General features: G+C 44.3%; 1 protein-coding gene across 1 annotated transcript in view; it reads left to right on the top strand.

The window, feature by feature from the left end:
• opn4xa (opsin 4xa) overlaps nucleotides 1-15,994 on the top strand; it is a 48,310-nt gene that overhangs the window by 19,842 nt on the left and 12,474 nt on the right. Inside the window, exons 3-7 of the mRNA XM_029709004.1 lie at nucleotides 7,749-7,882; nucleotides 8,101-8,304; nucleotides 8,507-8,678; nucleotides 10,274-10,435; nucleotides 14,152-14,259. Coding sequence (XP_029564864.1) covers nucleotides 7,749-7,882; nucleotides 8,101-8,304; nucleotides 8,507-8,678; nucleotides 10,274-10,435; nucleotides 14,152-14,259 — 780 coding nt within the window. The remainder of the gene's footprint in view (nucleotides 1-7,748; nucleotides 7,883-8,100; nucleotides 8,305-8,506; nucleotides 8,679-10,273; nucleotides 10,436-14,151; nucleotides 14,260-15,994) is intronic.

The raw sequence follows: 15,994 nt of genomic DNA, 5'->3' as shown, positions 1-15,994 counted from the left end.
AAACCTTAACCCCTACAGTTAACCTAACCTTAACCGTAACCCTTACCTAAACTTAAAGTAACTGTCCATTGTTTCCAGATTTCTATGAAAAATGACCTATAAAGAATTACAATATGAGTGAAATAGTTTTCCTTCCACAAAATGGTAATTGAGTATGTTAAAAAGCAGCTTTTCTGTTTCAGAATGGTGTGGGTGTATACCAGTCATTTCAAATATTAATGTAGCCCACTTATTGGCTTTTTAAATGTTTTAAACTTTTTTTAAATTACATAATGCAGTACGAAAATAAATTTAATGGACAATATCAATTCCTTGTAATTTCTTCCTCATCCTTTTCAGGTCAGTTAGGATCACCACTTTATTTGGAGAATGTGAAATGTCAGAATACATTTACATTTACATTTAAGTCATTTAGCAGACTCTCTTATCCAGAGCGACTTACAAATTGGTGCATTCACCTTATGATATCCAGTGGAACAACCACTTTACAATAGTGCATCTAAATCTTTTAGGGGGGGGTTAGAAGGATTACTTTATCCTATCCCAGGTATTCCTTAAAGAGGTGGGGTTTCAGGTGTCTCCGGAAGGTGGTGATTGACTCCGCTGTCCTGGCATCGTGAGGGAGCTTGTTCTACCATTGGGGTGCCAGAGCAGCGAACAGTTTTGACTGGGCTGAGCGGGAACTGTGCTTCCTCAGAGGTAGGGAGGCGAGCAGGCCAGAGGTGGATGAACGCAGTGCCCTTGTTTGGGTGTAGGGCCTGATCAGAGCCTGAAGGTACGGAGGTGCCGTTCCCCTCACAGCTCCGTAGGCAAGCACCATGGACTTGTAGAATAATAGAGAGAATTTTTTATTTCGGCTTTTATTTGTTTCATCACATTCCCAGTGGGACAGAAGTTTATATACACTGAATTAGTATTTGGTAGCATTGCCTTTAAATTGTTTAACTTGGATCAAACGTTACGGGTAGCCTTCCACAAGCTTCCCATAATAAGTTTGGTGAATGTTAGCCCATTCCTCCCGACAGAGCTTGTGTAACTGAGTCAGGTTTGCAGGCCTCCTTGCTCGCACACACTTTTTCAGTTCTGGCCACAGATTTTCTATAGAATTGAGGTCAGGGCTTTTTGATGGCCACTCCAATACCTTGACTTTGTTGTCCTTAAGCCATTTTGCCACAACATTTGAAGTATGCTTGGGGTCATTGACCCATTTGCGACCAAGATTTAACTTCCTGACTGATGTCTTGAGATGTTGCTTCAATATATCCACATAATTTTCCATCCTCATGATGCCATCTATTTTGTGAAGTGCACCAGTCCCTTCTGCAGCAAAGCACCCCCATAACATGATGCTGCATGGTTGGGGTGGTGTTCTTTGGCTTGCAAGCCTCCCACTTTTTCCTCCAAACATAACGATGGTCATTATGGCCAAACAGTTCTATTTTTGTTTCATCAGACCAGAGGACATTTCTCCAAAAAGTACGATCTTTGTCCCCATGTGCAGTTGCAAACCATAGTCTGGCTTTTTTTTAATGGCGATTTGGAGCAGTGGCTTTTTCCTTGCTGAGCGGCCTTTCAGGTTATGTCGATATAGGACTTGTTTTACTGTGGATATAGATACCTTTGTACCTGTTTCCTCCAGCCTCTTCACAAGGTCCATTGCTGTTGTTCTGGGATTGATTTGCACCAAAGTACGTTCCCCTCTAGGAGACAGAACACATCTCCTTCCTAAGCGGTCTGATGGCTGCGTGGTCCCATGGTGTTTATACTTGCATACTATTGTTTGTACGGATAAACATGATACCTTCAGGCATTTGGAAATTGCTCCCAAGGATGAACCAGATTTGCAGAGGTCGACAATTCTTTTTGTGAGATCTTGGCTGATTTCTATTGATTTTTCCCATGACGTCAAGCAAAGAGGCACTGAATTTGAAGGTAGGCCTTGAAATACATCCACAGGTACACCTCCAATTGACTCAAGTGATGTCAATTAGCTTATCAGAAGCTTCTAAAGCCATGACATCATTTTCTGGAATTTTCCAAGCTGTTTAAAGGCACAGTCCATTTAGTAGTATGTAAACTTCTGACCCACTGGATTTGTGATACAGTGAATTATAAATCAAATAATCTGTCTGTAAACAATTGTTGGAAAACTACTTGAGTCATGCACAAAGTAGATGTCCTAACCAACTTGCCAAAACTATAGTTTGTTAACTAGAAATTTGTGGAGTGGTTGAAAAATGAGTTTTAATGACTCCATCCTAAGTGTATGTAAACTTCCGACTTCAACTGTAGGTGTTCCTTTTGTCCAGGTGAGAAAGGGCAGTGTGGAGTGCAATCAAGACTGCATCATCTGTGGATCTGTTCGGGCGGTATGCAAATTGGAGTGGCACTAGAGTTTCTGAGATAATGGTGTTGATGTGAGCCATGTCCAGCTTTTCAAAGCACTTCATGGCTACAGATGTGAGTGCTAAGGGTCTGTAGACATTTTAGGCAGGTCACCTTAGTGTTCTTGGGCACAGGGACTATGGTGGTCCGCTTAAAACATGTTGGTATTATAGACTCGGACAGGGAGAGGTTGAAAATGTCAGTGAAGACACCAGTTGGTCAGGGCATGTTCGCAATACACATCCAGGTAATCCGTCTGGCCCTGCGGCCTTGTGAATGTTGACCTGTTTAAAGGTCTTACTCACATCTGCTGTGGAGAGCGTAATCACACAGTCATCCGGAACAGCTGGTGCTCTCATGCATGTTTCATTGTTGCTTGGCTCAAAGCGAACATAGAAGTACTTTAGATCATCTGGTAGGCTTGTGTCACAGGGCAGCTCTCGGCTGTGCTTCCCTTTGTAGTCTGTATGGTTTGGAAGCCCTGCCACATCTGACGAGCGTCAGAGCCGGTGTAGTACCATTCAATCTTCGTCCTGTATTGACGCTTTGCCGGTTTGATGGTTGGAAGGGCATAGCGGGATTTCTTATAAACTTCCGCGTTAAAGTCCTGCTCCTTTAAAGAGGCAGCTCTACCCTTTAGCTGAGTGAGGATGTTGCCTGTAATCCATGACTTCTGGTTGGGGTATGTACATAGCCACTGTGGGGACGACGTCATCGATGCACTTATTGATGAAGCCAATGACTGATGTGGTGTACTCCTCAATGTCATCGGATTAATCCTGGAACATTTTCCAGTCTGTGCTAGCAAAACAGTCCTGTAGCTTAGCATCTGCTTCATCTGACCACTTTTTATTGACTGAGTCACTGGTGCGTCCTGCTTTAATATGTGCATTTAAGCAGGAATCAGGAGGATAGAATTATGGTCAGATTTGCCAAATGGAGGGCGAGGGAGAGCTTTGTACGTGTCTCTGTGTGTGGAGTAAAGGTGGTCTATGCTGATAGAAATTTGGTAAAACGGATTTAAGTTTCCCTGCATTCAAGTCCCCGGCCACTAGGATTGCCACCTCTGGATGTGAGTTTTCCAGTTTCCTCTTGGCGGAATACGGCTCATTGTGTGCGGTTTAAGTGCCAGCATCGGTCTGCGTTGGAATGTAAAACAGCTACAAAAAATACAGATGAAAACTCAAGCTGTAGACCACACTATTTACATAATCATGAGATACTCTACCTCAGGCGAGCAAAACCTTGAGACTTCCTTAGATATTGTACACCAGCTGTTGTTTACAAATATACATAGTCCACCCCCTTGTCTTAACAGATGCCACTGTTCTATCCTGCTGATACAGCGTATAACCAGCCAGCTGTATGTTGATAATGTCGTTGTTCAGCCACAACTCCGTGAAGCATAAGATATTTCCGTTCTGAATGTCCCGTTGGTAGTTTAATCTTCCTCGTAGGTTGTCGATTTTATTGTCCAATGATTGCATGTTAGCTAGTAGAAGGGAAGGCAATGGGGGTTTATTCAATCGCCTATGAATTCTCAAAGGCAGCCCGACCTCCGTCCTCTTTTTTTCCGTCTTCTCTTCACGCAAATGACGGGGATTTGGGCCTGTTCCCGGGAAAGCTGTATGTCCTTCACTTTGGACTCGTTAAAGGAAAAAAAAGCTTCTGCCAGTCCGTGGTGAGTAATCGCTGTTCTAATGTCCAGAAGTTATTTTCGGTCATAAGAGAAAGTTAGGAGCACGTGTAACGTCAGCCATCTGGTTTTTCTATGCATCGGTAGGTGAGAATGGTGGGTGTCTCTGTCAGCAACAGCTAGTGTGCGTCTGGAAGATGGTGTAATTATCTGTTGCTTCCATAATTTCTGAGGCAGTATTCTGTAACGAGGACGCAAGGAGTCAAGAAGCAGGTGCAGCTGGTGAGTTTAAGTTAGGGACAGACGTTCCGCTAGCGGAATGCCTCACCAATATCCAATGGTATAGAGAGAATTACATATACCTAAAAAATGCAAAAACTTCAATTTCTCAAACATATGACTATTTTACACCATTTTAAAGACAAGACTCTCCTTTATCTAATCACATTGTCTGATTTCAAAAAGGCATTACAACGAAAGCAAAACATTAGATTATGTCAGGAGAGTACCCTCCCAAAAATAATCGCACAGCCATTTTCAAAGCAAGCATTTATGTCACAAAAACCAAAACCACAGCTAAATGCAGCACTAACCTTTGATGATCTTCATCAGATGACACTCCTAGGACATTTTGTTATACAATACATGCATGTTTTGTTCAATCAAGTTCATATTTATATCAAAAACCAGATTTTTACATTAGCATGTGATGTTCAGAACTAGCATACTCACCGCAAACTTCCGGTGAATTTACTAAATTACTCACGATAAACGTTCACAAAAAACATAACAATTATTTTAAGAATTATAGATACAGAACTCCTTTATGCAATCGTGAGTAATTTAGTAGTTTGGCCCTAACCAAACTCAGATTTACTATAAGAAAAATTGGATTACCTTTGCTGTTCTTCATCAGAATGCACTCCCAGGACTTCTACTTCAACAACAAATGTTGTTTTGGTTCGAAATAATCTATAGTTATTTCCAAATAGCTCCGTTTTGTTTGTGCGTTCAAGTCACTATCCGAAGGGTGACGCGCCGGCGCATTTCATGACAAAAAAATTCAAAATATTCCATTACCGTACTTCGAAGCATGTCAAACGCTGTTTAAAATCAATTTTTATGCTATTTTTCTCGTAAAATAGCGATAATATTCCAACCGGGCGACGTTGTATTCATTCAAACACTGAAAGAAAAAAATGGAGTCGTCTCGTGCACGCGCGCCTCAGTGTCATTGTTCTCAGAAGGACCACTCACAAAAACCCCTACTGTTTTTCGCCCAGAGACTGCAGAGCTATCATTCCACTTTCTGGCGCCTTCCTAGAGCCAATGGAAGCCTTAGAAAATGTCACATTACAGCAGAGATGCTGTATTTTTGATAGAGATGCCCTAGAAGGAGAACAAATTGTCAGACAGGGCACTTCCTGTATAGAATCTTCTCAGGTTTTGGCCTGCCATATGAGTTCTGTTATACTCACAGACACCATTCAAACAGTTTTAGAAACTTTAGAGTGTTTTCTATCCAAATCTACTAATTATATGCATATTCTAGTTTCTGGGCAGGAGTAGTAACCAGATTGAATCGGGTACGTTTTTTATCCGGCCGTGAAAATACTGCCCCCTATCCCAAACAGGTTAATAATAACAAACCCGATGCGTTACAAAACAAGCGCAGTGTCTGGACATGATAACAGAACCAATACTGCCTGATGACTGAGATTAGTGAGGGCTATATGAAGGGAGAGTAATCAGTTTGGTGATGAAGTCCAGGTGTGCTTAACAATAGGGAGCAGGTGTATACAATGATGGTTGCCAGGTGTGCACAATGTGGGTTGCCATGACCGGTGGTTAGTAGACCGGCGGCGTCATGCGCCGGAGGGAGGGAGCAGGAGTTGGCTTGACAGCATTATTACTTTTCTAAACACCAAACACCAAAGTACTCTCTGTTAGTAATGTGTGAGTGACCAACAGGCCATGGGTTCCTTTGTGAAAGAGATGGCTGGAGACCATTGAGATGATTAGATCACATCTCCTCTTTGATTTGTACAAAATAAGGCCATGTTCACAGTGGGGAGGGCAGAGGGCACTCACTCACCCATTCAAACACTCTCAAGCCAAATCAGGGAATTATTTTCATGCCATTGGATATTTCTTGAAATACTCTCTTTGATTGACCCACTGTATTTGTATTGGGTTGACCGTTCTGATTTCCCCTCATGCTGTGAGCCTGTCTAGTTTCTTGGAAAATGGGAGGTATTTCTAGGTAGGGGATGACCCATGCTGCTAGGACGGGATAATAGTGAATGCATGGACTCTGAGCGAGGCAAGGCGAGAGAGCGAGGGATTGGTCTGGTAGGGAGGAGGGGGCTGGCTGTCAGCAGGTGATGGCTGATCGCTGAACATCACTTATGCCAAATTGTGTTTGTGGTGGGATTAATGGGAAACTGTATTCAAAATAACAGTCATGCATGCATGTAATGATAATTCACCCACTCAGACTCTACATCCTGAATTAAAATGGTTGGCAGAAAGTGGGAAACGTTGGTTTCGCGGAGGTAGCTAGCAAAGTGAGAGTGTGAATCAATCAATCAATCATCAGCATCAGCTGATGTCACAAAGTGCTGTACAGAAACCCAGACTAAAACCCCAAACAGCAAGCAATGCAGGTGTAGAAGCACGGTGGCTAGGAAAAACTCCCTAGAAAGGCCGGAACCTAGAAAGAAACCTAGATTGGAACCAGGCTATGAGGGGTGGCCAGTCCACTTCTGGCTGTGCCGGATTATGACAGAACATGGCCAAGATGTTCAAATGTTCATAGATGACCAGCAAGGCCAAATAATAATAATTACAGTGGTTGTCGAGGGTGCAACAGGTCAGCACCTCAGGAGTAAATGTCAGTTGGCTTTTCATAGCCGATCATTCAGAGTATGTCTACCGCTCCTGCTGTCTCTAGAGAGTTGAAAACAGCAGGTCTGGGACAAGGTAGCACGTCCTGTCAACAGGTCAGGGTTCCATTGCCGCAGGAAGAACAGTTGAATCTGGAGCAGCAGCACGACCAGGTGGACTGGGGACAGCAAGGAGTTATCAAGCCAGGTAGTCCTGAGGCATGGTCCTAGGGCTCAGGTCCTCAGGGAGGGAGAGAGGGAGGGAGGGAGAGGGAGGGAGGGAGAGGGAGGGAGAGAGAGAGAGGGAGAGAGAGAGAGGGAGAGAGAGAGAGAGAGAGAGAGAGGGAGAGAGAGAACTTTTATTCACACAGGATACCGGATAAGACAGGAGAAATATTCCAGATATAACAGACTGACCCTAGCCCCCCGACACATAAAATATAGCATAAATACTGGAGGCTGAGACAGGAGGGGTCGGGAGACACTGTGGCCCTGTCCGACGATACCCCGGGATAGGGCCAAACAGGCAGGATATAACCCCACCCACTTTGCCAAAGCACAGACCCCACACCACTAGAGGGATATCTTCAACCACCAACTTAATATCCTGAGACAGGGTAATTCCAGTGGTTTCACTTTTAACTAACGTGAAAGTACAGCATCGCATCGTTGCCTTCTGACCTGATCTTTATTTCATTATCTGGATAGAAACTATTCTTTGATAACGATTAAGCTTTAGTGATAAAGTGAAAGGTAAAAGCTTAAATGAGCGGTAAGCTAATAACAATGAATACATTGATTTTAAACAAACACTGCATATGTATATTTGTTCTATATTTCAGTAACAAGAAGCTTCGGACTCCTCCCAACTATTTCATCATGAACCTGGCAGTGAGTGACTTCCTCATGGCCGTCACACAGTCCCCCATCTTCTTTGTCAACTGTCTCTACAAGGAGTGGGTGTTTGGAGACACAGGTACTTTTACCTTCATTCCATATATTTGGTAAAATAACCGCATCAGATCAATTGTCATAATTGAAAGCTTCAGCTACTTTGGTATTTTGAGATGAATTATGCTGTACACACTGAACAAAAAATACTCATCAAAGTAATTATGTGGAAATTCCATCTCTGAGATTACTCAGATTGTAACATTTCTGTTATCTGTCTCTGTGAAATGATTTTATGTTTAGGCTGTAAGATGTACGCCTTCTGTGGGGCCTTATTTGGGATCACCTCCATGATCAACCTGCTGGCTATCTCCATTGACCGCTACATAGTCATCACCAAGCCCCTGCAGGCCCTGCACTGGACCTCTAAACGCCGCACCTCCGTCGTCATCGTCATAGTCTGGCTCTACTCATTGGCCTGGAGCCTGGCACCTCTCCTGGGCTGGAGTGAGTTCCCTCCACTAACACCGTCCTTTTGAGTGCCAGTTTTCTGACTGTTTCTGCTCTCTTGCCAACTCCTTATGGAATTGTCATGCCATGTTTTGCTAGACAATGACACGAATGGAGTTGGCAAGAGCCCAAACAGATCTGGGACCAGGCTAGCAACCTTTTATCTTATCTTTCAAACTAAACCATTGTTCCTACGCAGGTTCCTATATCCCGGAGGGCCTGATGACATCCTGTACGTGGGATTATGTGACCTCCACACCAGCCAATAGGAGCTACACTCTAATGCTATGCGTCTTTGTGTTCTTCATCCCTCTGGGCATCATCTCTTACTGCTACCTCTGCATGTTCCTGGCCATACGCACTGGTAGTAGGTGAGTTGGTACATTCACACAGCCATGCCTCTGTGTGCATACACACATAGACATACAGTTGAAGTCGGAAGTTTACATTCACTTAGGTTGGAGTCATTAAAACTCATTTTTCAACCACTCCACACATTTCTTGTTAACAAACTGTCTGACGGCCCTCTGATCGGCCACTTTCCAAACGCGCTAATGTGTTTCAGCCTGGGGCTGCCTCGATATCATTCAGCTTTTTCCCGGGTTCTGAGAGCCTATGGGAGCCGTAGGACGTGTCACATTACAGCAAAGATCCTCAGTCTTCAATAAAAAGAGCCAAGATGAACAAGAACTTGTCAGACAGGTCCCTTCCTGTATGGAATCTTCTCAGGTTTTTGCCTGCCATATGAGTTCTGTTATACTCACAGACACCATTCAAACAGTTTTAGAAACTTTAGGGTGTGTTCTATCCAAAGCCAATAATTATATGCATATTGTAGTTACTGGGCAGGAGTAGTAACCAGATTAAATCGGGTACGTTTTTTATCCGGCCGTGTAAATACTGCCCCCTAGCCCTAACAGGTTAAAATGCTGTAAAATAGTCATATGTTTGAGAAATTGAAGTAATAGCATTTCTAAGGTATTTGAATAACGCGCCACAGGATTCCACTGGCTGTTACGTAGGTGGGACGATTTGGTGCCACCTACCCTAGAGAGGTTAAGAGTGTGCTCCTAATCTCAGCTCGTTACCTGTATAAAAGACTCCTGGGAGCCAGAAATCTTTCTGATTGAGAGGGGATCAAATACTTATTTCCCTCATTAAAATGCAAAGCAATTTATAACATTTTTTTTTCTGTCTCTCACTGTTCAAATAAACCTACCATTAAAATTATAGACTGATCCTTTCTTTGTCAGTGGGCAAACATACAAAATCAGCAGGGGATCAAATACTTTTTTCCCTCACTGTATATCCACAGTAAAACGAGTCCTTTGTCGACATAACCTGAAAGTCCGCTTAGCAAGGAAGAAGCCACTGCTCCAAAACCCGCATAAAAATGGCAGACTGGTTTGCAACTGCACATGGGGACAAATATCGTACTTTTTGGAGAAATGTCCTCTGGTCTGATGAAACAAAAATAGAACTGTTTGGCCATAATGACCATCGTTATGTTTGGAGGATAAAGGGGGACACTTGCAAGCCGAAGAACACCATCCCAACCGTGAAGCACGGGTGTGGCAGCATCATGTTGTGGGGGTGCTTTGCTGCAGGAGGGACTGGTGCGCTTCACAAAATAGATGGCATCATGAGGACGGAAAATTATGTGGATATATTGAAGCAACATCTCAAGACATCAGTCAGGAAGTTAAAGACAGGGAAACTTTACTCAGATTAAATGTCAGGAATTGTGAGAAACTGAGTTTAAATGTATTTGACTAAGGTGTATGTAAACTTCCGACGACAACTGTATATTGTACTTATATATACACACACATGCACACATACACACACACTCATATGCACACACACACACCATCAAAACACATATCCAGATGATATCCAGATGACCACATATCTGGTTGTCTATCTTCCTCTGACACCCCGTCCATCCCCTCTCCAATGCCCACAGAGACATGGAGAAGCTGGGCAGTCAGGTAAGGAAGTCCACCCTGATCCAGCAGCAGTCCATCAAGACTGAGTGGAAGCTGGCCAAGATTGCCTTTGTAGTCATCATCGTGTATGTGATGTCCTGGTCTCCCTACGCCTGCGTCACCCTCATCGCCTGGGCTGGGTAACTATGGTGTTACATATGAATTTGAATGGGGTTCAGTTCCCATATTCACAAAGCGTCTCAGTAGGAGGGCTGATCTAGGATCAGTTTTGCCTGTTTTTACATCATTCTGAATACGATTACATGGACGGGGGTATCTGATGAAAGATGGTGCTGTACTGGATGGCGGCCGTTTTGAAAGCACCAATCCAACTTTGCTATTTTGTGATTCCTTTGTTGTTAATTTGTACTTAATTTGTTCATTTCTTACGACCGACAAGAACTTTTGAACATCAGATCGGCAGTTACTTACCTCAATTCCGGCTTCAACTTCAACTCATCTGCCCTGGGCTCTTTCTCAAATTCCGACTCAATTTACGGGCCAAGAGGAAACGCTGACGTTACAGAGGCAAGAGGGGGGATCCTGGAGAGATTAACGTGAAGGGAGAACTGGCCACCTCTTCCGCCCATTCTACTGGCCAATATACAGCCACTTGATAATAAGATGGATAACCTCCAATCGCGGATTTGCTACCAAGGGGACTCTGCTTTTCTGAAACATGGCTCTCAGACACCCCCCATGGCTATCCAACTCGATGGATTCGCCATTCACCGTGCCGACAGGAAGAGGAGTCAGGGAAATTGAGGGGGGAGGGGTTTGCCTCTTTATCAACAACAACTGGTGTGCTGACTCGAGCGTGGTGTAAGTGTCGGCCCATTGTTCACCCGTCTTGGAATACCTGATGGTCAAATGCCAACCATTTAACCTCCCGAGAGAGTTTTCAGCTGTTATCATGACTGTTGTATGCATTCCACCTCAGAACAAGAAAAAATAACAAGCTGGCACTTAATAAACTGTACGAGGTTACAGTATAACCAAGCAGGAAAACAATCCAGAAGCTGCTTTTCTGGTTACGGGTGATTTTAATTCTGCGTCATTAAGACACGTGATGCCCAACTTCCATCAACACGTATCCCTCACCACTAGCGGCGGTAAAGTCCTAGACCACTGTTATTCTACCCACAAGCAAGCATACCAGGCCCTCCCTTGTCCACCATTCTGCAAATCAGATATTGACTCCGTACTCCTGCTTCCTGTCTGCAAGCAGAATCTCAAACAGGAATTACTTGTGACTCGCTCCATTGAGAAATGGTCTCCAGAATCAGAGATTATGCTACAGGACTGTGTTTCAGGACTCTGCTGATAATGTCAATGAGCTAACCACCTCCATCACCAGTTTCATTAGGAAATGCATAAGCGACGTTGTCACCACAGTTAAGGTTTGCTGCTTACCCAATCAAAAGCCCTGGATTAACACTGAGGTTGGAGCTAAACTAAAGTATAGGGCTACCGAGCACAGGGCTATCGCAGACAACCCTGAGGCTACGGCAGAGTCATCAAATGAGCAAAAGGACAATATAAGAATAAGGTGGAATCATATTACACAGGCTCCGACACCCGCCGAATATAGCAGGGGCTACAGTCCATTATGGATTACAAAGGAAGACCCAGCCATGATCTGCCCAACGATGCCGCTCTACCAGACGAACTTATGCACCCTTTAACAATAACATGTGTCGGGTGTGAGGGCCACCACCAACCCAGAAGATAGGGTGATCTCGCTGTCTGAGGCCGACGTGAGTAAAGTCTTTATTCAGGTATATACCCGCAAGGCCGGAAGCCCTATGGTATTCCAGGGTTCGTTCTCAGAGCCTGCGCAGAACAGCTGGCAAGTATATTCACAGTAATTTTCAACCTCTTCTTGTCCCAGTCTGTAATCCCCATGTTTTAAGATGACCACCATCATTCCTGTTCGCAATAACTCTAAGGCTTCATGCCACAATTACTACCGCCCTGTAGCACTCACATTTGTAACCATGAAGTACTTTGAGAGGCTGGTTATGGCACACATCAACTCCCTCATCCAAGACACCCTAGACCCACTTAATTTGCATATCACACCAACAGATCCATAGACGACGCAATCTCAATTGCACTCCACACTACCCTCACCCACCTAGATAAGAGGAATACATATGTGAGAATGCTATCCATTGACTACAGCTCAGCGTTCAACACCATTGTCCTCTCCACGCTCGTCACCAAGTTTAGGACCCTGGGACTGAACCTTCTCCCTCTGCAACTGGATCCTGGACTTTCTGGAGGAAGGTGGTGAGGGTAAGCAAAATCACCTCCGCCACGCTAACCCTCAACACGGGGGCCCCGCAGGGGTGTGTGCTTAGTCCCTTCCTGTACTCCCTGTTTACCCATGACTGCGTAGCAATGCACGATTCGAGTTATACCAACATCAAGTTTGCTGACAACACAATGTTGGTAGGCCGGATCATCAGCGACGATGAGACAGCCTAAAGGGACGTCACTGACTTGGAAGTGTGGGCCCGGAACCACAACCTCTTCCTCAACGTCAGTAAGACCAAGGAGCTGATCGTGGACTATAGGAAATGAGGGGGCGAGCAAGCCCCCATCCACATCGATGGAGCTGCAGTGGAGCGGGTGGAGAGCTTCAAGTTCAAATCACTAAGAACTTAAAATGGTCCGCGCACGGTCGTGAAAAAGGTGTGACAGTGCCTCTTCCCTCTCAGGAGGCTGAAAAGTTTGGCATGGGCCCTCAAATACTCAAAAGGATAGGTTCCATTGAGATAATCTTGCATCACTGCTTGGTATGGCAAAAGCACCGCCCTCGATTGCATGGCCCTACAGAGGGTGGTGTGGACAGCCCAAAATCGTTAAAGACTCCAACCATGGACTGTTCGCTCTGCTTCCTCATGGCAAGCAGTACCGGTGCATCAAGTCTGACACCAACAGGCTTCAGAACAGCTTCTATCCTCATGCCATAAGACCGCTATATAGCTAATGAAATAGCTAACACAAGAAAGAAAGACCTTTCACTGTACTGCATGTGTAAATTAAAACTTGAAACTTGATCCTAGATCAGCACTTCTACTCTAAGATGCTTTATGAATACAAGCCCAGATCTAGTTGTTGAGATGCTTGAGCAATAGTTAGAGGGCATGTGATCTAGATATTATGAAGGATCAGGGGTCTTGAATGTATTTTTCTGACTGTTGATTCAGATATGAAGTTGAGGATTTTACTGTAGTTCCTGCAGATCTTTGGTTAATGCAGAAAAATATGGAATACATTCTTTCCAAATCCCACAAATTATTTTAAAGTGAGGCTTGGATTGGTTCGGAATGGCAGGCACCTATGGGTTGAAGAGGTGAGAGTCTGTTTTGAGAGTTTTTAAACTCTATCAGGGTCAGAGACAGTTTAAACATGTGTTTTTTTGAGTTTTGTGTGGGGAAGGTACTGTACGTACTGCAGCAAGAGTAGAGGTGAAGAGAGTGGATGTGAAGTGATGGAGTGCAGTCTGTCGGAGAGGAGGGATAATCAAGCATATGATTCCTCCTGCTCACTCCACAACACCTTTGGGTCACTGCCGAGCCATACGAACAGGCTGCACAGGAGCCAACTAGGCAGGCAGTGCAAACAGACACCACACTGACTGACCAAGGCACAGACAGGCATGGACTGACGCACGACTGACCATCCACTGACATACTGAACAAACACAGAGTTCTGATTCCAAACTTATTTTTAGAGGGTGGAAGCAGAGCAGAATAAGTTACTGCCATATGTCAGTAAAACCTGAGGAGGTCAGATTACTTTATCTGTGAGGCTTGTAGTGTCCTATAAATGTTACCTCCCCTTTCAGCTATGGAAGTACCCTCAGTCCCTACTCCAAGGCAGTCCCTGCTGTCATAGCCAAAGCCTCAGCCATCTATAACCCCTTCATCTATGCCATCATCCACTCCAAATACAGGTGAGTATAATCATCTTAATGTGTCCCTCCCCTAGGGTATAACTCAAAACACCATTTTATGTACTGTCCTAACCTTTCATAACCTAAGGTTGTTTTGGCAAGTTGCCATAGGGATCCTTTGGTGTGATTGGGCTTGGCCGTCCAGATTGGGCTCCTACAGGGCATTATGAAAGTACTCAGACCCCTTGACTTTTCCACATTTTGTTACGTTACAGCCGTATTCTAAACTGGATTAAGTAATTTTTTTCCCACTCATTAACCTACACACAATACCCCATAAAGACAAAGCAAAAACAGGTAAAAAAAGTTAACAAATAAACCGAAATATTACATTTACATAAGTATTCAGACCCTTTAATCAGTACTTTGTTGAAGCACCTTTGGCAGCGATTACAGCCTCGATTCTTCTTGGGTATGACGCTACAAGCTCGGCACACCTGTATTTGGGGAGATTCTCCCATTCTTCTCTGCAGATCCTCACAAGCTATTTTCAGGTTTCTCCAGAGATGTTTGATCGGGTTCAAGTCCAGGCTCTGAATGGGCCACTCAAGGACATTCACAGACTTGTCCGAAACCACTCATTGGCTGTGTGCTTAGGGTTGCTGTACTGCTGGAAGGTGAGCCATCGCCCCAGTCTGAGGTCCTGAGCGCTCTAGAGACGGTTTTCATCAAGGATCTCTCTGTACTTTGCTCTGTTCATGTTTCCCTCAATCCTGACGAGACTCCCTGTCCCTGCCACTGAAAAACATCCCCACAGCATGATGCTGCCACCACCATGCTTCACCGTAGGGATGGCTCAATCTTGGTTTCATCAGACCAGAGAATCTTGTTTCTCATGGTCTGAGAGTCCTTTTGGTGCCTTTTGGCAAACTTCAAGCAGGCTGTCATGCTTTTTACTGAGGAGTGGCCTCCGTTTGGCCACTCTACCATAAAAGCCTGATTGGTGGAGTGCTGCAGAGATGGTTGTCCTTTTGGAAGGTTCTCCCATCTCCACAGAGTAGCTATGTTAGAGTGACCATTGGGATCTTGGTCACGTCCCTGACCAAAGCCCTTCTCCCCTGATTGCTTAGTTTGGCCGGGTGGCCAGCTCTAGGAAGAGTCTTGGTGGTTCCAAACTTCTTCCATTTAAGAATGATGGAGGCCACTGTGTTCTTCGGGACCTTCAATACTGCAAAAATGTTTTGGTACCCTTCCCCAGATCTGTGCCTCGAAAAACAATCCTGTCTCGGAGCTCTAAGGACAATTCCTTCGACCTCATGGCTTGGTTTTTGCTCTGACATGCACTGTGAACTGTCGGACCTTATATAGACAGGTGTGTGCCTTTCCAAATAATGTCCAATCAATTGAATTTACCACAGGTGGACTCCAATCAAGTTGTAGAAGCATCTCAAGGATGATCAATAGAAACAGGATGCACCTGAGCTCAATTTCGAGTCTCATAGCAAAGGGTCTGAATACTTACATAAATAAGGTATTTCTGTTTTTCGCTTTGTCATTATGTGGTATTGTGTGTAGATTAATGATGAAAAACATTTATGTTATCCATTTTGGAATAAGGCTCTGATGTAACAAAATGTGGGAAAAGTCAAGGGGTCTGAATACTTTCCGAATGCACTGTATAACAACTGACTTGTTACATCTGACTTAGGTGATGACAATAGGGATGATTTGGTGTACTATATGCTTGATGTTGTATCCATCCCTCTTGCCTCTCTCCTCCTTTTACCCTCTCCTT

This window comes from Salmo trutta, chromosome 23 (assembly GCF_901001165.1).
Source record: "Salmo trutta chromosome 23, fSalTru1.1, whole genome shotgun sequence".
Lineage (NCBI taxonomy): Eukaryota > Metazoa > Chordata > Actinopteri > Salmoniformes > Salmonidae > Salmo > Salmo trutta.
Note: the sequence above shows the minus strand (reverse complement) of the source record. Positions and strands in the feature narration are given on the sequence as shown.